We start from the raw sequence: 25651 nt of genomic DNA on the forward strand, positions 1-25651 counted from the left end.
TGACATTTTGGATGGAAAATGACAAGCAGTACTCAATTTGGACATTTAGGGATGTACGTAGTTTCCATGTGGTGTACTCATTTTGTTGCCAGGGATTTAGATATTAATGGCTATATTTTGAGTTATTTTGAGGGGAAAATAAATCAACTCTAATATATAAGCTGCACACAGACTACTTTTCATTATGTCAAAGTGTCATTTTGTCAGTGTTGTCCCATATATACTTAAAAATCTGCAGAAATGCGAGGGGTGTACTCACTTTTGTGATACACTGTATCTCAAATCACCTCTGATTCTAGTGCATCTATAGTGTATTCTTTGCATTTAAACTACTATGTTCCACTTCTAGAGTCCCACAAGAGGACCAATTGTTCCTACAGCACAAGAACGGGAAAACAAAGACGCCCCAGTTTACCGATGTGAGTATAGCAGCAAAAGAGGAATTATCCACATACATTAGGGTGACCATATTTTGATTTCCAAAAAAGAGGACACTCAGCTCAGCCTCAAGATACTTGAATTTTACTCGAATTTCACTCCAAGATGCCTATATCACTTTAATATATTTAAAGTGTGCCCCCTCACTCTGGATGGAAAAATGCAGTTTGAAAAAATAAATAAATAAATAATGACTTTTAAAATATATATATATACACACACATACAGTATATATGTATATGTATACGTATAATATATAATGCAGACCCATAGAAATGTAGTCCAGTCAATACACATATACAGAGTAGGCTATGTGCCAAGCAGGGGTCGCGTTAACTGAATATTTTCCGTCGTTGACCGATTTTTTAAAACGGTGACGGAAAAAACTGAAGTCCATCCGTCATTTTGATCGGTTGCAATTCACACCCCAGACCACAGGGTGGCGAGTGAGCTTATTAATTAGCTATTGTCTCTCTTGATGCATGACGTCGTTGGCCTTACTCTGAAAAATGTCAAGGCAACTGAGTGTCCGAAGTTTCTTCAAAAAACCCCAAAACGACGATGGTGCTGATAAAAGAGGTGAAAAAACAGGGACTGCACAAGCGGGCACGCAATTCAAGTCCATGCGCACCAGGAGGAAAGTGTGAGACTACGTTCAGGCCACAGCAGGTGAACTGTTAATTTCATTGTTCCATATGCTACATATGGTAGGCTACCTAACTACTGGGGCCACAGTCAGCTGTTTTTGTCACTGCGTAGAAAAAGTTACATATTCATCTGCTTGATGTGTGATGGCACAGTGTGGATTCTCTGTTAAGCTTGTTCGGACAGAATATTAATTTAAAATGAATGAAAACTAAATACTATTGAATATGTTGAAGTGGTATGCAATGTTAAGAGTCTTGTTAGCTGTAGGCGCATTATCCTAGACCCCTCACTATCCACTCGCGGGGTCTGCGCTTGTCAGTGACGTTCCTTATTCTCGCTATATGATTATACAACTTTAACATTTGTTAATAATACGCTCTGTGTGTAGTATCATCCATCGCTTTTCCTTTTTAAATGGGCACTTATAAGCGAACGCAAGAAGTAACAACGGGAACATTTTTAAACAGGCATTTCACGAGAGAGCATTTCGACTCTTCGCCCAATCATATAGCGAGAGTGAGTGGATAGAGAGGGGACCGCACGCGGCTCTTAAGTGTCTCTGTCACGTGACTGTCGTAGCTGGTAACCCTAACCGCTCGGCCAAATGGACACACAAGTACGGAAGGTGAATTATGCTAAACAAAGGGTCACCACAATGTCATTATCATCATTTTAAAAATTTAAGTGACGGGTAAAAATAGATTATGACCGGATTTTTATGACCCTGTCAGTCAAAATTACAGACAACGAAAAAGTCTAGCGCAACCTCTGATATATATATATATATATACATACACACACATACAGTATATATGTATATGTATACGTATAATATATAATGCAGACCCATAGAAATGTAGTCCAGTCAATACACATATACAGAGTAGGCTATGTGCCAAGTAAACATTTTTATAAATTACTATCACGACAATTGTCCTTGACAAATTGTTATTCCCATTCAATTGATATTCTCATTCGATGCTCTAGATTGCACACAAACAAAAACCGAAATAAACTGAAAAACTATTCAACCAGCATGTTTCCAAACGTAGCAGTTAAAAACTACGTTTCCCACAATGCCTAGCGCGGTTTAGCTTACTGATGGCTAGCTGAGGCAAAAATCAAACTTTGCTATGAAACTTTACAATCATCGGCAGCGCAACGATGCGATACTAAACTGGATTTTACAGTCAAAGCTCCGACAGAAGTCAACAGTTGCCATTATATACGTATTTATCGTAAAAAAACTTAATAACTGGGCAGGCGTTGTGGCCAAATCGTCAACCCAGTAGATGACGGTAATGCCTCATGATAGGGGTAAACTGCCAACAAAAACAAGAACTACTCCTTCCCTCCCTACTACTAGGAGCGATGTCATCGCAGGCAGGCGCTGCCACCCAGCGGTCGGAGGGATTCTCTTCAAATTGGTCCCGTGAAAAATCATAAAAAACGGACATTTTTATGAATTTATAAAACCCGCCTGGACCACGAGGATAGTAGGTGAAAGTAGGACTTGTCCGGGCAAAAGAGGACGTTTGGTCACCCTAACATACATCTACTTAGTCCATCAAGCAGGCTGTGCTATTAAAAGAAAATAATAATGTGACTCACTTATCAACTGAGAGCACTTTTGCAGGTAGGGAACAATTCTTCAACTAACACATGTACTGTACATTTGCATTCAATAACACATGTACTGTACATTTGCATTCAATAAGTAAGTTTAGCTCAATGCTAACAAACAACGCAAAACGCAATATACTGGCTATTGAACAGCATTAATGTAACAGTAGTTTAACACTTTACCTCTTCACTTAGTAGTTAATTAAGCAGTACACACTTATTTGTGATCTCTGATAAAATAAAATCCCCACAAAATTCACCTTTTACTTATACTTACTTATACAAGTAGTCCCTTGTTTACAAATGAGTTCCATTCCTGCGCAGGCGATCTAACCCGGATTTCCGTGTTAATCGGAATTAACCCTTTAAATACCTCTAAAAACCCTCTAAAGTAAAAAAAAAAAAAAAAAAACAATTCATAAACATGTATTATACGCCATTGTACTGTCCTCGCCAAAACGTTGGCGCTAAACCCTAGCTAGACGGCGAGCTAAGCTCCAAAATGACGACGTCCGTGTGGTTTGCTGACTTTATTCAGCTGCTCATGACATCAACACTTGCAGAATGAAACTAAAATAAAAAGAAATTAAATCAGGCTCATCTTCAATAACAGCAATTCAAATTTGCGTTTACAAGTAGCTGCTGTTACAGCAATAACAAACGATTAGCATGTATCAGTTAGTGTCCGCACATCATCAAAAACAATCACATAAACCCGCCCCAAGTATTCGACCACAAATGAAAACGCACAATAAACTGTACAAAAGGGGTTATATACAGCCTTCGCCTCTGGATGCTTCACAAGCAACAAATGTGCACGCAGGCTGTCACCTCTCTCACTCGGCTGCGCTCTTCCTCTTGTGTGCGTGTGTGGGGTGGGCGCGTGTGTACATGCCCTTAGATGCGGAAGTACTACCTGCTCTACACTTCCTGCACCAAAATAAAAGCATGCATCATAAAATAAAGTCAGCATTAAAAAAAAAAAAAAGATGAGACTGTCGTCGTAAAGTGGAAATCATGTAAGTTGGGTACGTCGCAACCCTGGGACTACTAGATTTTTTCCTTTTAATTCTGCAATTTTTGGCAAGCGCGACTTACTGTATACTCAGGTGCAACGTACAGTCTGAAAATATGGTAATTAGTACTGGTGTCAACAATAATCAATGCAGCGATGCATCCCGATTCGGGGCATGAAGGATTCGATTCGATGCAGGCAACAAGCCGAATCGATTCAGCGCATTTTAAAATATATAAGACTAATAGCCTAGATGTTGTGCCCGAACCCGACCCAACCTGACCCGAATTTCGGGCCTAAAATGTCAATGATTTACGTTTGGGTCTGGTCGGGCCGGACTTCTCGCTCGCTTTTTTTTTTTTTTTAAATAAATATATTTTTGTATACTAAAACGATGTATGGATGTTAAACTAAGTAATATTAGCTATAAAAATAAATAAATTGGATAAAACAGAGAGAAGGCGCTTTGGTAATCCGAAACATGAGCCACAGCAGAGCCGGTGCATTGTTTGCCCACATGAACGCCGTGGCCCCGCCCTCCTTTTAATCTTCCCCTTGCACTTTGGCCTCTCCGCGAGTCTGCAACTGCATCCTCGTATTTCCTTTTCTAATTTCGATATAGAGCAGCAAGAGGTGAAACGCAAACTAAAGACAGGGGGATTCAAAAGGCAAGAATCCACGAGTAGTGTGTGGAAAGGATTTAAATCGATAGTGGAAGATGCTACAGAAAACCGTGTCGGCCTTGCCGAATGCAACAAATGTGGCGCTTTGCTCTCGTGCTAGAGCAGAAAGACTGGCACCTTGACGCTGAGCAGGCATTTTAAAAACTGTACGGGCCTAAAAGATGATATTAGTTAAACATCGTTATTATCATTTGTTTCGAGGGCTGCACCTCTTCGTACTGTTTATTTTTGTATGCTGCTGTTCCTCTTATTGTCATAGAGGCGCGTAGTGAGCAAAATATCCCACACAGAAATATATTTAACAAACCTTTCCAGCGTTATTTCGTTGTGTAAATGCATTTATAATGATCATAAAAATAGGTAGACTATTGAAACATTAAGAAAACTTGCGATTTTTTCCTGCCAACTCGAAGAAATTAAAATAAATGTCTATTGCATTTTGCCGGGGAAATGACGCATGAGCTATCCACCTGATAGAACAGACACAAAAAAGCTCAATCTTGGTCTCACACAAAAATACACACGGTCCCAGGCTTCAACTGGGACCATGTGCTTTGGTCAGATGAGACCAAAGCACCTTGTTGCCAAAAAGATTGAGCTTTTTGGCAACAAACACTCTAAGTGGGTCTGGCGTGCCACGAAAGATACGCATGCTGAAAAGCACCTCATATCCACTGTGAAGTATGGGGGTGGGTCAGTGATGCTGTGGGGCTGTTTCGCTTCCAAAGGCCCTGGGAACCTTGTTAGGGTGCATGGCATCATTAATGTTTTGAAATACCAGGACATTTTAAATCAAAATCTGTTGCCCTCTGCCCGAAAGCTGAAGATGGGTCGTCACTGGGTCTTTCAGCAAAACAATGACCCTAAACATATGGCCAAATCTACACAGAAATGGTTCACCAGACACAAAATCAAGCTCCTCCCATGGCCATCTCAGTCCCCAGACCTTGTTTTGTTGGCAAAAGGGGGTTGTACAAAGTATTAACACCAGGGGTGCTAATAATTGTGACACACATTATTTGATGTTAAATATTTTTTTTCTTTATGTGGGATTTTTTCCCCATTGAATGAATGCACTTGTATTGAAGGTTGGATTTTTCTCTTTTTTTCCATTAAGGTCCCATATTATTTGAATTAAAAAAATATATTAGAAGCTAAAAAAACACATCTTTTTCAGGGGTGCCAATAATTATGGAGGGCACTGTATTATAATGCAATGACAAAATACTAATGCACAAACACTAAAGAAACAAACTTCAGTCAGATTACTGGTTTGGAAAAATGAACGCGATAGATACTCGTTACTGAAAGAAAGTAATCAGATTACAGTAACGTTACGTTGCTTAGTATCGTGTTAGTGAGAACACTGGCCATTTCAAATTCAGTGAGGAATGATGATTTAAGATAAATTAAGTTAGTGGGTCATCACTGTTGTATTGTCTTCTAATAGTGAATATTCCGACCTAACTCTCTTTCAGTTCGAGGGTAAAACCTCCTTGGGAATGTCTGTCTTCAACCTGAGTAACGCCATCATGGGCAGTGGAATTCTGGGTCTCTCTTACGCCATGTCCAACACAGGCATCATCCTTTTCCTGTGAGTGCTTGTCTACTCGTTCATAGAGTGCTGTTTTTGGAGTGACTTCCTCTTCCTGTCTGCCCAACCCCTGATTTGTCATTCAACAGCATTGTGTGCTTGGCTACTAATGAGTTTTTTTTTTTCATGTATGAAGCGGATTTTTACTGGAGTCTTGTTTTCCTTAAGCATATTTCTCTTGTTCTCGTGCATGATAGGGTCCTGTTGATATGTATCGCGTGTTTATCCTCCTATTCCATCCATCTGCTACTACGTAGTGCTGGATTTGTGGGTAAGGCATCAAAATATTTAGCCAAGACTGTTTGTTTTGTTTGACCTTTTCACTTTGTTGGAGTCTTTTTAGTTGAATTTCGTGATGTTTTTCCTCCTCAGGTATCCGTGCCTATGAACACCTAGGCATGAGAGCATTTGGACATCCAGGAAAGATATTAGCAGCTGTCATCATAACACTCCATAATATTGGAGGTCAATATGAATGGGATGTAACACTAGATCATGAAAATGCTGTGACACTAATGCTTGGCCAATTAAGACCATGCCGATAAATCTTTGAATTTTTCTTGCAGCTATGTCCAGCTACCTGTTCATTGTCAAATCCGAGTTACCGCTTGTCATCCAGGCTTTTCGTGGCCAAGCGGATGGGTCAGAGTGAGTATTCAGATGCAGTTTTACTAAAAACGAGTCATTCATTGGTGTCTGAACACTTTAGAGGGCAGTCATTTGTTGCCCTCGACGGCGCAAGATATTCGTTATGATAGCGAATGATCGTCTAGCGCCGTCAATGGCAGGTAAAGTCAATCAACAGTTTTGAAACATTGTTGACCAATTGCCTCTTCAACTCAGTCTTTTTTTTCCCTTTAAAAAAAGAAGAAAAGGTGGGAAGCAGTAAATCATTTTTGGATTTAATTTAAAAACAGTAAACATTCTCCGATTTCTGGACTACGGAAATTTTAAAATAAATTTTACTTAAAGGGATCCACGGATAGAGAGACATGTAGTTCTTAAAAGATAAACATTATCATGAGTTAAAATAATCTGATATTGAAACCTCTCTTGATGTTTTCGTTTTTATACAATTTGTAAAATTAGTTTAACTAGTAGGTCGCCATTGTTGTTGAAGTCGCAGGGCAGTGACGTCACATGGTTACGCTTCCGAACTTCCAGAGTATGACTCTAGCAACATAAACATGTCATCTGTTCAACCCTTTCAATTTGAACCCAAGAGGAATGTTAATGAGCATGACAGCACTGTCGATATTTCACAAAACGAGCAGCAAAAGCAAAATAAAGAGGAAAGACGGGATGAGACGGTAGTTTAAAAAACAGTGTTTTCTCCAAAATGTGCTACACCGGCAAAACGTCCTATTTGACACCCAAAGTACTACCGTGCACTTTCAGCTTGTTTTGTGTGTATACATACAGACAGAACATACTAAAGATGCCTAAAGAATATACTTAAACGCCATAATATCAAATAAGGGTAGTTTAAATATCCTACATGACTATTGTGGTCAACAGATCCACAATCTAAGTATTTGGCTCTCTAAGCGTACAGACAGTTGACTGTTAATAGTAGTGTTGTGCCATTCTGTAAAGACATGGAACTGGTCAATTGGTCACTGAGTGCCCAGGACAAGATATACTCTACAATGCGACCAGAACCTGGACAACGCCCATGCCCGGGCAACACTTTCAAGTCTGGATTTGTGGAGGATAGCTGGGGAAAATAGCGGGCGCTATGTCTGATCACACTCGAAGTTGAAGACATCGAGGATGTGTATCTTTTTGTTGCGCTGCTGGCTGCGATTCTTCTGCAGGGGCTCTGAGCCCACTTGATTCGTCGGATCATCACGAAAATGCTGGAAAGCCAAAGGAGATCAGTGGAATTGGCCATTACTGCCGTCAGCACTATCGCTGGAGTGCACGCCATCCTCAACAAGGCCTGTGATGATATATATTACAGGTGAAGAATGACCTAGTGGCATCCAACACTGCCACAACCAGAATGGTCATGAAAATTACTACAGAGCTGCGCAACTTGGAGATGAGTGTTCGTCGGAATGCAGCAAGGAATGAAAACCGCGACGAGGATTAAATCGACGAAAGAGGGTGGCGGACACGGCCTGCCATCGGTCCTCAGCTATTCCCTATCTTCTGGATCGAATCAACAGAATGAACTAACCTCTGAATTATGAACCAATCGACTGGATTTAATCAACATAACAAACAAATCGCCGCGATCGACAATGACTATTGGAAAAATGAACAATCAAGGGGGAGGGGGGAGAACACCTAGTAATCATTACACAATCTGAAATGTCAAAATTGTTATTTGATATTTTCTGCGTCCTCTATAGTATACTGGGGGCAGGATTCAATAAGCTTCGGCTTCGCCAGTCTGCCCTTTCCTTTTTTAGTTGAACTAAATGTAAACACAAATGAATGCTGTATGTTTGTTTGGATTTGTCACACCTGAAAGGAAAATAAAGAAAGAAAGAATCTGCTTTACAGCTACCACAAGAAAACACGATGCTTAAAAGTATGAGAGGGAAACACATACAAAAGTATTTTGACTCAAAAAAAGATGATAAAAGACTCAATAAGAACACAAATAGTAAGTACTCACCGCTTTTAACCGATGAACGCATGTGTTGGACGTCTCGCCGCGTAGAAGGAATTGCAGTAGTATTCGTCGAGTGACAGTGACAATCTACATCATCACCCTGAGCATCCATTGCGCGCTTAAACATGGTGCCCTTCGTTGGTCAAAACATATACTAAATATTATAGATTTTTAAATCAATGGCAATATTTTAGGTGTTTCTAATAACATATTTTAGTAAAAGAGAACAATTGTGGCTTATTAGAGCCTACAAGTCTTTAAGTCCGAGGTTCCCTTTAAGTTTACTTAATTAAGTCGATGCATGTGATTTACTTTCGCGAGCCACCCAAAGGCCACCAGTTTGACACCTCTGTACGATACCATTTTCACATGTATTTAAAATTTTTAGTTTTGTTTTTTAACAGTAAAATTCTATCTACTACAATAATTCAACATAAATTTGATTGCCTTTTTGGGATTTTTGTTTTGTTTTCATAATTTCATAATAATTACACATGTAACAGCTTTGGCAAAAGTTTGTTAAAGGAGTCTTCCTTTATCTTCTTCACCTAGTGATTGGTTCATGAATGGAAATTACCTCATTCTCATAGTCACTGTCTGTATCATCCTTCCGTTGGCCCTCATGAAGCACCTTGGTAATTCCTGATTTTTGTCTTTCCCTAAATTCTCATGTATATACTGTGAGGAAAATAAGTATTTGAACACCCTGCGATTTTGCAAGTTATCCCACTTAGAAATAATGGGCGGGTTTGAAATTTTCATGGTAGGTGCTTCTCCACTGTTTATTTGTTTTATACTGCTGCAAAGAAGTATTGGAACACCTGACAAAACCAATATCAATATTTGGTACAGTACCCTTTGTTTACAATTACAGAGGTCAAAAGTTTCCTGTAACTTTTCACCAGGTTTGCACAGCCCCAGCAGGGATTTTGCACCACTGGTCCACAAAGATCTTCTCTTGATCAATCAGGTTTCTGGACTGTCACTGAGAAACACAGAGTTTGAGGTTGCTCTAAAGATTTTCTATTGGGTTTAGGTTCTGCAGACCGGCTAAGCACCTCCAGAACCTTGATATGCTTTTTACGAACCCACTCCTTGGTTATTTTGGCTGTCTGCTTCGGACCATTGTCATGTTGGAAGACCCAGTCACGACCCATTTTCAATGATGTAACTGCGGGAAGTAGAAATCTCACAATACTTGGCCCTGGTCATCCTCTCCTTAATACAGTGCAGGCGTCCAGTCCCATGCGCAGAAAAACACCCCCAAAGCATGATGCCACCACCAGTGTTGTTAATCTTACTCTAAATAAGTAATTAATTATAGTTACAAATTACTTCTCCCAAAAAGTAATTGCGTTAGTAACTCAGTTACCTGAATGTAAGAGTAATTAGTTACTTGTCAAAGTAACTGGTGATAATTTTCATGTTTTGTTTTTTTCCTCCCAAAAAAAAAAAACATAGGTCACACTATGTGAAGTTTGAAAGGTTTTTGGGACAATTGGCCCTAGCCCAATTCTTTACCCTAATTTTACTCAACCGTTAAAATTGCTCCCATTATCGCATTAGTCCCCTTCTGTCTACTTTCGACATGTGAAAGTTTTAAAATGTTTCATCATTTAAAGATAGAAGATTTTGCCGATTTCGGAGGATTTTAGATAAAAAGTTACTTATGTTCGCTAGGAAGGTTCTCTACAACAGAGCCTTCCTAAGAAGTCTACTGCTTTAACATGGCGGCTGTTTACTAACGCATCTAGTTCCTATACATGTTGTATCTGTCATTTCGCATTTAGTTTTATATATATATATATATATGTATATATATATGAATGTATACAGTATATATATATATATATATGTGTATATATATATATATATATATGTGATATCTACCATATCTACCATATCATGTGGGCGTTGTTTGGATGCTATCGGCTACAGTCAGGTATTATTGGAGCCACCTAGCATCGCGTTTGCTAGGCGTCACAACTTTCGTCTTAATGAGTCCGTCTCCCTCAGACTTTTCTCACGTCATATAACCAATATAGTAACGCACGCCTTTCCATCCTCAGTAACGGTAACAGTGTTGCCAAGATGAGAATAGTAATTAATTAGATTACTCACTACTGAAAAAAATAACGCTGTCAGTAACGCCGTTATATTGTAACGCCGTTATTAACAACACTGGCCACCACCCCCACGCTTCATAGTAGGGATGGTGTTCTTGAGATGGTACTTATCATTCTTCTTCCTCCAAACACTATGAGTGGAATTAAGACCAAAAAGTTCAATTGTAATATCATATAACCACATGGCTTTCTCCCATAACTCATCTGGCTCATCCAAATGGTCATTGGCAAACTTAAAACTGGCCTGGACATGTGCTAGTTAAAGCAGGGGAACCTTCCATGCCATGCATGATTTTAAACCATGATGTCTTAGTGTATTACCAACAGGAACCATGGAAATGAGGTCCCAGCTCCTTTCAGATCATAGACCAGCTCCTCCTGTATAGTTCTTGGCTGATTCCTCACCATTGTTAGGATCATTGAGCTATGGAGCCCTAATCCGAGGGAGATTGACAGTCATGTTTAGCTTCTCACATTTTCTAATAATTGCTCCAACAGTGGATCTTATATAATCAAGCTGCTTGGCAATTGCCCCGTACCCCGTTCCAGCCTTGGAGTTGTCTACAATTCTGTCTTTGGTGTCTTTGGACAGCTCTTTGGGGTGTATGGGGTGGACAGGTGTTTATATGCATCTAAGCGCCTCAAATAGGTCAAAAAGTCAGACTGAAAAAGTCCAGTTCCACTTATGTAGGAGAATAAGTGGATTGGAGGTGGACTTTTTAAAGGCGACTAACAGGTCTTTGAGGCTCTCAGGTCTAGCTAATAGACAGGTGTTAAAATACTTATTTGTAGCAGTATAATACAAATGAATTGTTAAAAAAATCAAACACTGAGATTTCTGGATTTTTTTTAGATTGTCTCCAACAGTGGACAATCACATACCATGAAAACTTCAAACCCGCCCATCATTTTTAAGGGGGAGAACTTGCAAGATCGCAGTGTGTTCAAATACTTATTTTTGTCTCTGTATATCTAGAAAAAAAATATATTTTGTAAATTGTTGATATTACAAGAACACTTGATTACCGCCATGAAAAGCACTCCTGATTTTCCAATTATCTTGTGCTCCTCAGGTTATCTTGGTTACACAAGTGGATTTTCTCTCTCCTGTATGGTGTTCTTCCTCTCAGCTGTGAGTGTACAGGAACTACATCTGAAATAAAATATCGACCTACTGATACCCACTGCAAACAAAATCTTTACTTCAATTAGTGATGTATGCTAGGACTAGGGATGGGAATCGAAATCCGATTCCAATTCAGAACCGGTTCCTAGTGTTTCGAGGCCTCGACATCACAATGAAAAAGCCTTAACGCAGTGGCGCCTCAAGAAATTTTTCATAGGGGTGGCCAGATGGGGCCACTTAAAATTTTGGGGTGGCACACCAAAACTAAAAGCCATAATTTCAGGTTTTCATTATTTGATTGCGGTAAAAAGGTCAGGGGAAAACTATCAGAAAGACACGGCTACTGATATACTTTGGTGTATTGTGTAATATTTGTTGTTACTAATGTTACTAATGATTTAATGTGCATAGTCCATAACTGTCCAGTCAAGATTTTGAGTTCCACAACAATCCTGGTTTATTGTGTTATGTATACATTAGGCATAAGGTGTCCATTTAACAAAACCAAAGAATTACTGGGGAAAAGCGGGTGCTGGCAGGTACAAATAAAAGCAAGTACAGAGGCAATCATATCTTAACTGGATATTTCCCAACACACTGTTAATGTGACACAAAAATAATTACCGGTATTACTGAATGAACAAAACATAAAATGTACTTCCCGACAGGGATCAACAGATTACCAGGCAACATACACTCATATCGTTGTTTAATGTCACGCAAAAATAATTACTGAATTGTCTGAACAAATATACTGAACAAAAAATAACAAAAAGAGCTTGCCAAAAGGATCAATATTCTTTAATACTTTTTCTGTGAAGAACTCAGAGAGGGTTATTTGGTTATTATCTATTTGATTAATAGTGTTATTATTATTTATTATTATATTATTATTTTTATTTTATTTACTTTTGTTCCGTGAAGAATCCAGAAAGGGTTTATTAGATTGTGGCTGTCTGAAAAACAATGTTTTACATTTAGGCACTCCTGCAATTGTCACACTTTTTCTGTTACAAACTGACCCCGGCCCCTCATCAGAGAAGGGAAAAGTTATGTGGCCATCACAGGAAAAAGTTTGGGGACACCTGCAAGTTTAACACATATTGCCAAAGGCAGAGGCCTAATTGCAAAGGCCTATATGCCAATATATACCAATATTTTTTTATTTCTATTAGAAAAATGTTTCAGTAAAATGTTACACATTCTTGTGCATTTGCCACTTATTGCCACAGTTAATATTGAGGCTTTGGGCCTCTTTTGACCTCGTTGTAAGTTTGTAAGGTTGTGACGTCTGATTAAACAAACTCGAATGCCAATCAAAACGTGTGTTTTTTTTCCCCAAATTAGAATCGATAAGAGAATCGATAAAGAATCGAATCGTTAAGCAACATCGATAATGGAATCGGAATCGTAAAAATCCTATCAATTCCCATCCCTTGCTAGGACAATATACAGTTACAGTCAGACGTTTACACACACTGTACAAAAACACAGATTTCATTTTTTTTCTCACTGAAGTCAAATCAGACCTGAAACAAGAGAAACACTGACCATACCGTCACCAAAAGTTGAAGTCCACGTAACCCGAACAATTTCCATTTCCCGTAACGTAAATATAAGTAATATTATTGTAACGACTTTAATCTCGTAATTTTACTACTTTTTTCTCCTAATACTACTTCAATCTCCTAATATTACACCAAAAGTAGTTTTTTTTTTTGTTGATACCGCCCATATGTTGTTAGATCTGCCCATAAATTCCCGATGGGATTCAGATGAGGAGTTTGTGATTGCCCCCCAAAGACATTGACTTTGTAATCCTCAAGCCACTTTTTAACCATTTTGGCAGTGTGTTTAGGGTCATTGTCCATTTCGAAGACCCATTTGTGCCCAAGTTTTCGTTTCCAGGCTGACGTCTTGAGATGGTGCCTTAATATATTTATGTAATGTTCTTTCTCCACTTTTAAGAAGTGCTCCAGTTCCTCCTGTTCTTAAACAGTCCTACAACATGATGCCACTTCCATGCTTCATAGTTGGTATGGTGTTCTCAAGTCTACAAGCTTTTCCTTTTTTCCTCCAGATTTAACACCGGTCATTATGGCCAAACAGTTCCACTTTAGTTTCGTCAGACCACAGGACATGTCTCCAGAAGTTAAAATCTTTGTCTTGGTGTCTTTTTGCATCCTGTAATCTGGCTATTTTGGAATGTTTTTTTTTCTTAAGGAGTAATGGCTTTATTCTTGGTGAGTGGCCTTTCAGCCCATGCCTGTGCTGGACTTGTGTCATTGTGGATAGCTGCATTTTTTTTTTTTTAATCAGTCATAACCACCATCTTTAAAAGGTCTTTAGCCTAGATGAGATTCACACTTTTCGGACCAAACCACTTTCATCTCTTGGACTCAGAGCCCCTATCCTTCCTGAGCAGTATGATAGATGGACATTCCCTTAATGTTTATACTTGCGTATAATTTTTTAACAACCTTCAAGGATCTGGAAATTGCACCTAAGGATGAGCCAGTCTTGTGGAGCGCCACGATTCTCTCTCTGATTTACTGGCTGATTTATTTTGATTTTCCCATGATTTCAAACAAGGAAGCAGACTGTTTAAGGTGTGGCTTTAAAATACATCCACAGGTTTGCCGTCAGCGAACGTTGAATGTTGTCAGTCACCGCCCGTGTCCCATAATAACGCATATTTAAGCATGGTTAAAAAACAAACTAACATTTAACATCACTTGAAATTGTGAAAGGATTTTAAACTCAGTACCGGCTTTCATTTGGCACCAGTAGACTGCGGAAAACTGGAGATATGATACAGTATATCTAATGGTAGAAAATATGTTCATCTGTGCATGAGTGTGCACTAGAGGGCACTCATGGTCTTGGAACGGGACGGCTGATGTTTCATTTCTTTATATTTTTCCAGTCGGTGTAATTTTTGGCCTAATATGGTAATGTAATAGTTTATAGTGTAAAAATATCAGTTATTAATATAGATGACTCGCTAATAAAAATAATACTCCAAGCAATATATCCAAGGCGTGTTAAACATTTTTACATGTTATACAGAGACAAAATAAGTATTTTAAAAGTAAAAATAATAATAAAATCTGCAAAAAAAACACCCAAAAAGGGGCACAGGGTTAACTTATCAGGAGCTTCCAAAGCCATAACCTCTTCATCTGGACTTCCCCATGTTATCTAAAGACATAGTACTTTTCGGGTCTATAAACTTTGATATCAAGGAAAATAATATAATATTCAATCAATATTACCGTATTGGCCCGAATATAAGACGGCCCTGATTATAAGACGACCCCCTCTTTTTCAAGACTCAAGTTTGAAAAAAGACTTTTTGAACACCAAATTAATTTTTATACAGAAAATAATTACAGTACATCCGAAACAAATGATTATAAAAATATATTTGAGAGAAAATTGATTTTGCCTCATTCAAATCTTAATATCTGAACATTTAAATATGTACACTAAAGTGCAATGACATTCGTAAATGAATGGCTTCTGGTTTTTGAAATGTAAAAAAAACAATTGATTATGATAAAACAACAAAATTGCAATAACTGCATTAACCATCAAAGTGAAGTCTAACTGTAACTGTAGTCTTGAAACAAATCTGAATAAGGAAAAACATAGCGATAAAATAAAAAGCGGGATGGAAAATGAAGAAATGAATAATGCAAACTGGTTAAATTTGAGAGTAGCTGAGATCTGTCATGACATAACATCGCTTCAAAGATATCTGGCGCCATCTAGCGTCGTGAATGGGTATAATGTCTAGACCGCGAATATAAGACGACCCCCTGTTTTTCAGTCTTATTTCAATGCAAAAAACACCGTCTTGTATTCGGGCCAATACGGTAATTTATCATTTACGATATTATGATAATTTACATACAGAAGTTTAAAAATACGAAACCATTGACAGCTGTTAGTACATTATTAAATATCTTTACATTAGAGCCAAAACATTTGTACTACTGTGCTGCTTCTATTTACAATGAATAGTTTTAGGTTGCAGCACTACTTAATGACATTTAACATTCCTCTGTTCCATAAGGTCATTTACAAGAGATTCCATATTGGGTGTCCTCTGGAGGTGTTCAGCAACCACTCTGTCACAACAGAACACTCAGGCAACATGTGCGTCACCAAATTTTTCACCGTCAACCAAGAGGTAAGCACAGACAGAATGAAATATTGCTTCTTAAATAACTTACTACAAATACACAAATGTTTGCAGACGGCATACGCCATCCCAATTCTCGCATTCGCCTTCGTATGTCACCCTGAAGTTCTTCCCATCTACACCGAATTAAGAAAGTAAGACAAGTGTCAAAATTGTTTTTCTAACATCGTTGCGCTTAATGAGTATTGCTTAATTTTATTCCCTCAAGCCCAACCAAGAGAAGAATGCAGAATGTTGGCAATATTTCCATCCTTGGCATGTTCATTATGTACTTCCTCACCGCTACATTTGGCTATCTGACCTTTTACGGTGAGAGGAACATTCTGCCACTTAGACCAGAGATTTCAAAATATGAACTGTATATGTTTTTGTTTTTGTGTGCAGAAAACACAGAAGCAGAGCTTCTTCATACCTACAGTAAGGTGGACCCTCTGGACACTTTGATCCTCTGCGTGCGATTTGCTGTCCTGATTGCTGTCACTCTCACTGTCCCTGTGGTTCTCTTTCCTGTAAGAACATGCGCTTATACCCTTGATGCCGGAATTTACATTGAATTCTTTCAGTGCCAGTGATGCCAGATGTCCAATATGCTGTGAAATGATTTGAGTTTGCCTAATCCATTTGAAGTCGAAGGACTAGCCCACCTTCCCAGTCTATCGCCGTCACTGGCAGCCGCAGAGTAACAAATGGAGTGGAGGAATACATAAGTACAGGTTGTCCAAGGGTTACGAGCAAGTTCCATTCCTGCGCTGGCAACATAACCCGAATTTCCGCGTAAATCAGAATGAACCCTTTGAATATCTCTAAATACCCCCCAAATCTTAAAATAACTATCCAAAAACATGTATTGTACGTCATTGTACCATGTTCGTCAAAACGTTGGAGCTCAGTCCTAGCTAGACAGCGAGGTAAGTTCCGAAATGACAGATGTCCATACCTGTCAACCCAAGGCCGTTGGCAATCTTACATATAGTGACGTATGCTCTTACAAATTGGTGACTAATCTTTCAACGTCGTATATAGCGTGCAATATGAAACAAAAATAAAACTCAATTTTTAAAATAATATGAATTTATTGGTAATATTGTCACGTAGGCGGCACGGTGGCTGAGTGGTTAGCACGTCTGCCTCACAGTTCTGAGATCAAGGGTTCAATCTCGGGCTTTGCATGTTCTCCCCGTGCCTGCGTGGGTTTCCTCCGGGAACTCCGGTTTCCTCCCACATCCCAAAAACATGCTTGGTAGGCTGATTGAACACTCTAAATTGTCCGTAGGTATGAGTGTGTGCGTGAATGGTTGTATGTCTCCTTGTGCCCTGCGATTGGCTGGCAACCAGTTCAGGGTGTCCCCTGCCTACTGCCCGTAGTTTGCTGGGATAGGCTCCAGCACCTCCGCGACCCTCATGAGGAAAAGCGGCATGGAAAATGAATGAATGAATGAATGTTGTCACATATAACCTGGTGCAATCAAAGAACAATCAATATCTTCAGCTACATCATGATCAGTGTTGGGCACGTTACTTTAAAAAAGTAATTAGTTATAGTTACTCACTACTTCTTCCAAAAAGTAACTGAGTTAGTAACTGAATGACTCTATAGTAAAAGTAACTAGTTACCAAGGAAAGTAACTATTTCCGTTACTTTAAAAAGAAGTTGTTGTGTGTCAAAGAATTCAGTCAGTTGAATAGAGAAGAACAGACAGGTAGTTGTGTTATAGAACCTTGTAATATTTATTGCACCTCACCAGCAACAGATTTATCCTACACTTGAAGTGCAACAAAAATAAACAGTAAGATTTTTCGCCACTGTTAGGTTTTGTGTTGTTTTTTTCCTAGTGTGACTGTCCCTGTGATTACCCATTGATTTCACCTGTTGTACCTGCTCCTAGTGAGTCCTCCTGTATTACCCAGCTGTTCCTCGTTGTCTCGTTACCCCTTGTCTGCATGTGTGTGTATATAAGCACCCAGTTTCTTTTCACTCCTTGTTGCGTCATCGTCAAAGTCTATGTCAATGCCCATGTGCTCGTCAGTGTTCTCAGGTTTTCACCGTCCAAGTCCTTGTGTTCCTCAACGTAAGTTTTTGATACCAAGCCTTTTGTTCGTGACCTGACTTTTATTTGTTTCTGTGTTTTTTGGATCCTCACAATATTGGTTGATACTTTGTTTTTTGTTAGCCTTAATTAAATCATTTTGCACTGCCGGTCTGCCTCCCTGCTTACTTTTCCCTGTATTTTGGTCCACACAACCTGTCTGCCCGCGTATTCCTGAGTCCTGACAGCCACTAGCTTTGTGGTAGCGTGTGTAGTTGTTAGGTGCTTCAGCAGATTTGGATTGCTTACCAGAGATGTTGACAAAAGCTTTGCCCCGGGATATAAATTACACTTTTCATGCACATTCTTTCCTTTAATTTCGACCAACTTGAAATAGTGTTTATATCTCCACCTCATAAAGGACAAATTTTCCTCTGAATGCTCTGCCATCATATCCCTCTGCATCTGCTTTGCGTGTGTGTTTGCCGCACGCGCTGTTCCGGTTTGTGTGTGAAAACACCGGCTCTGATTGGCTTACCATGACACATGACTCTAACCCTCAGCCAATCACAATCCATCGCATCTATCCAGGGGTTGCATTCAGGTAGCCTCGTCCCCCTACTCCTCCCGTCACCCTCAAAGCGTCTGCCATCCACAAGATGGAACCAGCATTCTTGCTGGCTGACAGTGGGGGATGGGTAAGAGGCTAGCATTCATGTGTAGCAAACAGAGAAACGTTAGCAAGCTTTGGAAAGCTTTGTCTAATTGAATGAGCAGGGAAAAACAGCCTGGAGTCATAAGAAGTACGTGCACTATTCTCGAACCGGAACGCACCCCAAGTCTTGGATGACAAATAAACAGAGCAGAGTAGACTCGCTATGGCTGGTAGTTTCTTCAATTTATTCAGAGTAAGTAACGCACCGCTTTTGACCGTCAGTAACGGTAACGGCGTTGTAACGGCGGAAAAAATAATTAGTTAGATTACCCCTTTACTAAAAAAAATAATGCCGTTATGTAACGGCGTTATTTAGAACGGCGTTATTTCCAACACTGATCATGATTACTAAAATTTAACTGTGACTTTTGTTATAAATGTATGTAGCACCTTTCGCAATTTCTATCATGTCTTTTGATGGCTGCACTTCATGGCACTTCAGCTCGCAATTCAGTTTGACTTGAAGTAGTTCGTTAGTGTGTCAAATTATAAATTAAAAAGGTCAATTGATAAAATTAACTTACCGATCTTTGAGTCAGTTAAACATTTCTTTTGCTAATTCTGAGAAGTGATCAGCAATAGTTGCGGGCAAATTGTGTTCGGCAACAAATTGGCAGAATAAAATCTCCCGTTTTCGTCACTTTTCATTCTGCAGACTTCATCTTTATGACCAGTGTTGTTAACCCTTTAAGGTCTGGGCCTATTTTGTCTGATTTTGCATGCCTTTGAAGTTGCCTTTATATTTCAAAGAAATAATTGTTTACAACAGCCTGGTTTGGTCCCTTTTTTTGTGACACCTTGAACTTCATGTCCAAACTGTTGTTTCCTTCACTGACCAATTATAAATCATCATTTTGGGCCCAAAAAGACCAAAAATTCCAAAATGGTTTTGTCAAAATTTTTAATATTGATGTCCAGTTGACAACCAAACATGCGTAACGAACCGTTTTGAAACTTTGTAATATTTATTCAACATGTTAGGATGAACATTCAACCAAAAAAATTTAGAATAAATAGTCTTATATTTGACAATTCAACATAAACAACAGGTATAGCCATAGGCGTTTTTTGCCTTTATACATGCTCTAGTCAAAACAGGTTATATACAGCAGACCAAACAGTGAAGAACAGTGAAAAAATATATACCAACTAACACAAAAAGTGTTTAGAGGCCATCTCTTCTTGAGTTTAGGTATTGCGGCCCATCACCTGATGAAAACTATGTACACACAATCAAGCTTCTTGAACACACATTTATATACACAAATTGAGAAGACTGATTGTGGGGGAAAAAATATATATATATAACATTGGGAAAAAAAGTATTTTCAAAAATATCTACAATAAACAAGTTAAATTTTTTTCAGGCATGCCACTCCGAAAAGCAGTTTCGTCCTGGAATTCGACACAGGGCGACATCACACAGTCCACACTTCCATGGGGTGTCGGTCCTCTTTCCACCCTTCCATTTTCATTTCACTTTACTTTCATTGTCACTATAAATGTACATGAAAAAAAGTCAGTATTTATGAAAATAATAAAGTATAAAATAAAAATATATGCAGCAATAAATAATAATGGAAATCTATATGTATGACAAAAAAAAGAATACCATAGCTGAAAATGTGCTACATCCCTAATCTTCATATAGAAAGAAGATCACCACAATTATAAATTCCTGCCTTGGATACACACAGTGCACGTACGACTTTGATCTGATATGCACATTTTATTATTATATACACAAACACGCACTTATATTGCATCAAAATTAACTTTGTCTTGCAATATCAAAAGAAACTTTTTCAGCATAAAAAAAAAAAAGTGAGTTTGCTTACCTCTGCTCATCGATGGCGTCACCCACGTGTTCAAATCCGTCACTATCTTCACTCGAGGACTCTTCCGAAGAAGACGATGATGACTAATTTGGACCATCCTTTTCCTCAAGTTGATCAAAAAGCACAATTGCTTGCGCTAAATTTAGTTTTCCGTTCATTCTCAAAGTCACACAAAGTCGCTGCTCGATCCAAACGGCCGTCGCTCGCCACCTCGCTGCTTCAGAACACTCCTCCCTCTCGTTCGGTGGAACCTCGCACGGCAGTTATATTTATTTTTTTAAAAAACGCATTTTGTGCTTTCACTGTGACTTCGAAAGGGTTCGTTTGATTTGTGTTTTTTTTCATGGAGCTTCCGTTTTGAAAAAGGACAAGAAATGATGGAAATATAGACATAAACAAATGATCCATGCAGCGTTTTAATGTTTTGAGAGGACAATAAAACTATAAAACTTAAATGACAATATCTCACGTTTTAGTTGGTCGATTGACTTCAAATAATAACGAGAGTAAACCGCAACTTCCGCACTTTAAAATGAGACCAACCAACGGCATGTGGGTGACGTAATTAAAACGTGAGGGCGCTTCAAAGACGACGTGCGCTGAGGACGCGCCGGCGCGTCCTTCGACTTTTAAAAAGTAATTAATTAGAGTTACAAATTACTTCTCCCAAAAAGTTATTGAGTTAGTAACTCAGGTACCTGAATGTAAGAGTAATTAGTTACTTGGCAAAGTAACTGGTGTTACCTTTCATGGTTTTTTTTTTCATTTTTAAAAAAAAAAAACAACAACAAAAAACATAGAAACCTTTGCTTTGTTTGGAAGTCATTTAATGTTGTGAATCAACCGTTAAAGTTGCTAAAATTGCTCCTGTTTTTGCATTAGTTCCCTTCTGTCTACTTTTGACATGTGAAAGTTTTATAACTGTTTCAACATTTAAAGATAGATTCAAGTCAAGATTTTGCCGATTTAGGAGTATTTTAGATAAAAAGTTACTTAGGTTAGCTAGGAAGGTTCAATACAACAGAGCGTTTGAGAGAAGTCTACTGCTTTAAAATCGTGGCTGTTTACCAACGCCACCAAGTCTGTCATTTCGCATGTAGGTCTATATGCATGTGATATCTAGGTGTAGATTGTAGGCTGTCGGCTACAGTCAGGAAATATTTGAGCCACCTAGCCTAGCATCGCGTTTGCTACAGCGTCACAAAAAACACTCTTCTCTCTCCGTGTCTCTGACTTTTCTCACATCATTCAACCAATGTAATGCATAGTAACGCACATTGTCTCATTGCCAAAATGGTGACAAAATCCAAACGGAGAAAAAAAAATGTAATGCACGAAAAATGTACAGATTTTGAACGTACGGCATACACATTTAAAAATCAGTGCTCACTTGTACAAATTACCTCGAAACCCTACAACTTGACAGGTATGGATGTCCATGGGGTTTGCTGACTATAATCAGTTGCTCATGACATCAACACTTACAGAATGAAATGAAAAATAGAAAAACTATTAAATCAGTTCCATGTTCAATAACAGCAATTCAAATTTGCGTTTATAACTAGCTGCTGCTACAGCAGTAACGATCCACACAAACAATTAGCATGTATCAGTTAGCGTCCACACATCATCAAAAACAACTACATAAACTCGCCCCAAGTATTCGACCACAATTGAAAACGCACAATAAACAGTACAAAAGGTGTTATAACCAGGTGTTGCTGTGGATGCTTCACAAGCAACAAATGTGCGCGCAGGCTTTCTTTCCCCTCTGTCTTCCACTCGGCTGCTCGACTTGTTCGAGTGTGAGCGTTGCCCTCTTCTTCGGGTGCGCAAACGCGTTGTTCTTCGTGTGTACATGCGCTTTTTACTCGCGTGTGCAAGTACTAGGTGCTCTCTGCTTCCTCCGCCAAAATAAAAGCTTGCATCACTAAACAAAAAGTCAACATTATTTAAAAAAAAAAAAAAAAAAAGACTGGAGACAAAGTAGCAGACGAGACTCCGGCGTCGTAAAGTCGAAATCAAGTCAGGTTTGTCGTAACCCTGGGAAATACCTGTCCAGAACAAACAGTATTGATTCAAAAATACAAAATATAGAAAATTAAATTTAAAAACAGAGCTAAAATTTTATGAATGCATCAATGGATTAAAATATGAAGAAATAAGGATGATTATAAAACATAAAATTAAAAATACTGGAAAAAAAGGAGGAATTTATCAATAAATTCTTCCTTTTATTTTTTCCCAAAATAGTAATTTTTTAAACTTTTAATTCATTTTCTATATTTTCTTCCATTTCTCCTATGTTGCTTTTAATCTTTTTTTAATTATTATTATATCATTATTATTTAATGTTTATTTATTTATTATTATTTTACTTTATATTTTCTATTTATTTGTATTTGATTTGGTTTTAATCTCATTTTGATTTTTAATTTTGGATTTAAATTTTTGGGATAAAATTTTTAAATATAATTTTCTATATATTTTTTATTATTATTATTTTCATGTACTTAGGTATTCTCCCAATACTTTATGATGCATAAAAGTTCAGTGTAAACTAGGGCATCAAGAGGTCGATTAACATGTTCCCGATGCCTTCCATTTCCACTGTATATTTTTGTGTCAGATTCGTCGTGCCCTGCAGCAGCTTCTTTTCCCTGGAAAGCCCTTCCACTGGGTGCGTCATGTTGTCATCGCCCTGTGTCTGCTGTCTGTCGTCAATCTACTGGTCATCCTCGTGCCCAACATTCGAGACATCTTCGGAATCACGGGTATCATATTTAACTCATACACTTGTACTAGATGTAAAGTAAGGAAAATAGGTATCTGAACACCCTGCGATTTTGCGATTTCTCCCATTTAGAAATGATGGGCAGGTTTGAAATTTTCATGGTAGGTGCCTGTCCACTTTGAGAGACAATTTAAAGGGAGAAAATCCAGAAATCGCAGTCTGATTTTTAAAAACAATTTATTTGTATTATACTGCTGCAAATAAGTATTGGAACACCTGAGAAAATCAATGTTAATATTTGGTACAGTAGGCTTTGATTACAAATACAGAGGTCAAACGTTTCCTGTAGCTTTTCACCAGGTTTGCAGCAGGGATTTTGCACCACTACTTCACACAGATCTCTAGATCAATGAGGTTTCTGGACTGTCATTCAAAAACACAGTTTGAGCTTCCTCCAAAGATTTCCCATTGGGTTTGGGTCTGGAGACTGGCTAGGCCCCTCCAGAACCTTGATATGCTGTTTAGTTATGCTTCACAGTAGGGATGGTGTTCTTAGGTTCTTGGAGTTGTTGGTACTCATCATTCTTCTTCCTCCAAACACAATAAGTGGAATTAAGACCAAAAATTTCCATTTTAATCTCATCTGACAACATGACTTTCTCCCATGACTCCTCTGGATCATCCAAATGGTCATTGGCAAACTTAAAACGGGCTAGGACTTGTGCTGGTTTAAGCAGTGGAACCTTTTATTCCATACATGATTTCAAACCATGACGTCTTAGTGTATTACCTACATTAACCTTGGAAATGGTGGTACCAGCTCCTTTCAGGTTATTGACAAGCTCCTCCTGTGTTTTTCTTGGCTGATTTTCTCACCACATGGCTTTCTACCATTACTCATCTGGATCATCCAAATGGTCATTGGCAAACTTAAATAAGGCCTGGACATGTGCTGGTTTAAGCAGGGGAACCTTCCGTGCCAATGATGATTTTAAACCGTGACGTCTTAGTGTATTACCAATAGGAACCTTGGAAATGAGGTCCCAGCTCCTTTCAGATCATAGACCAGCTCCTCCTGTATAGATCTTGGCTGATTCCTCGCAATTGTTAGGATCATTGAGACCCTACGAGGTAGATCTTGCATGTAGCCCCAGTCCGAGGGAGATTGACAGGCATCTTTGGCTTCTTTCATTTCCTAATAATTTCTCTAACAGTGGCTCTTAAATCAGCAAGCTGCTTGGCAATTGCACCTTACCCTTTCCAGCCTTGTTGAGGACTACAATTCTGTCTCTGGTGTCTTAGGACAGCTCTTTGGTCTTGCCCAGGTTAGTAATTGAAGTCTTCCTGATTGTATGGGGTGGACAGGTGTTTATATGCAGCTAACTGCCTCAAACAGGTCAAAAAGTGAGATTCAAAAAGTCAACTTCCACTCCACTTATTCGTTGGACTTTTTAAAGGCGACTAACAGGTCTTTGAGGCTCACAATTCTAGCTAATAGAAAAGGTGTTTGAATACTTATTTGCAGCAGTATAATACAAATAAATAGTTAAAAAATCATTCTGTGATTTCTGGATTTTTTTCTTTAGATTGTCTCTCACAGTGGACAAGCACTTATCATAAAAATGTAAAACCCGCTCATCATTTCTAAGCAGGAGAACTTAAATCGCAGGATGTCCATTCATTTTCACGTTTACATTGCTAAATACCGTATTGGGCCGAATATAAGACGGTGTTTTTTGCATTGAAATAAGACTGAAAAATAAGGGGTCGTCTTATATTCGCGGTCTAGACATTATACCCATTCACAACGCTAGATGGCGCCAGATATCAATGAAGAGATGTTCTGTCATGACAGATCTCAGCTACTCTCCCCATTCACGACGTTAGATGGCGCCAGATATCATTGAAGCGATGTTCTGTCACGACAGGTCTCAGCTACTCTCAAGTTGAACCAGTTTGCACTATTTTATTGCAATGTTTCTCATTCAGATTTGTTTTAAGACTACAGTTACAGTTAGACTTCACTTTGATGTTTAATCCAGTTATTGCAATTTTGTTGTTTTATCACAATAGATTGGTTTATATTAGGGCTGTCAAACGATTAAAATTTTTAATCGAGTTAATTACAGCTTAAAAATTAATTAATCGTAATTAATCGCAGTTAATCGCAATTCAAACCATCTATAAAATATGCCATATTTTTCGGTAAATTATTGTTGGAATGGAAAGATAAGACACAAGATGAATATATACA

At 38.5% G+C, this 25651-nt stretch overlaps 1 protein-coding gene across 6 annotated transcripts in view; it reads left to right on the top strand.

Annotated features, from left to right (window-relative positions):
• Nucleotides 1–25651, top strand: part of LOC130905125 (sodium-coupled neutral amino acid transporter 3-like) — a 123210-nt gene that overhangs the window by 95588 nt on the left and 1971 nt on the right. For 5 of the 6 annotated variants that reach the window (XM_057818189.1, XM_057818206.1, XM_057818200.1 and 2 more), the window contains 11 exons: nucleotides 350–419; nucleotides 5886–6001; nucleotides 6199–6272; nucleotides 6374–6466; nucleotides 6568–6649; nucleotides 9177–9259; nucleotides 11824–11882; nucleotides 15955–16217; nucleotides 16292–16392; nucleotides 16468–16592; nucleotides 23293–23437. In XM_057818189.1, coding sequence (XP_057674172.1) covers nucleotides 350–419; nucleotides 5886–6001; nucleotides 6199–6272; nucleotides 6374–6466; nucleotides 6568–6649; nucleotides 9177–9259; nucleotides 11824–11882; nucleotides 15955–16217; nucleotides 16292–16392; nucleotides 16468–16592; nucleotides 23293–23437 — 1211 coding nt within the window. The remainder of the gene's footprint in view (nucleotides 1–349; nucleotides 420–5885; nucleotides 6002–6198; nucleotides 6273–6373; nucleotides 6467–6567; nucleotides 6650–9176; nucleotides 9260–11823; nucleotides 11883–15954; nucleotides 16218–16291; nucleotides 16393–16467; nucleotides 16593–23292; nucleotides 23438–25651) is intronic. The other variant, XM_057818222.1, reaches the window with a different exon arrangement.

Source organism: Corythoichthys intestinalis, chromosome 2 (genome assembly GCF_030265065.1).
Source record: "Corythoichthys intestinalis isolate RoL2023-P3 chromosome 2, ASM3026506v1, whole genome shotgun sequence".
Classification (NCBI taxonomy): domain Eukaryota; kingdom Metazoa; phylum Chordata; class Actinopteri; order Syngnathiformes; family Syngnathidae; genus Corythoichthys; species Corythoichthys intestinalis.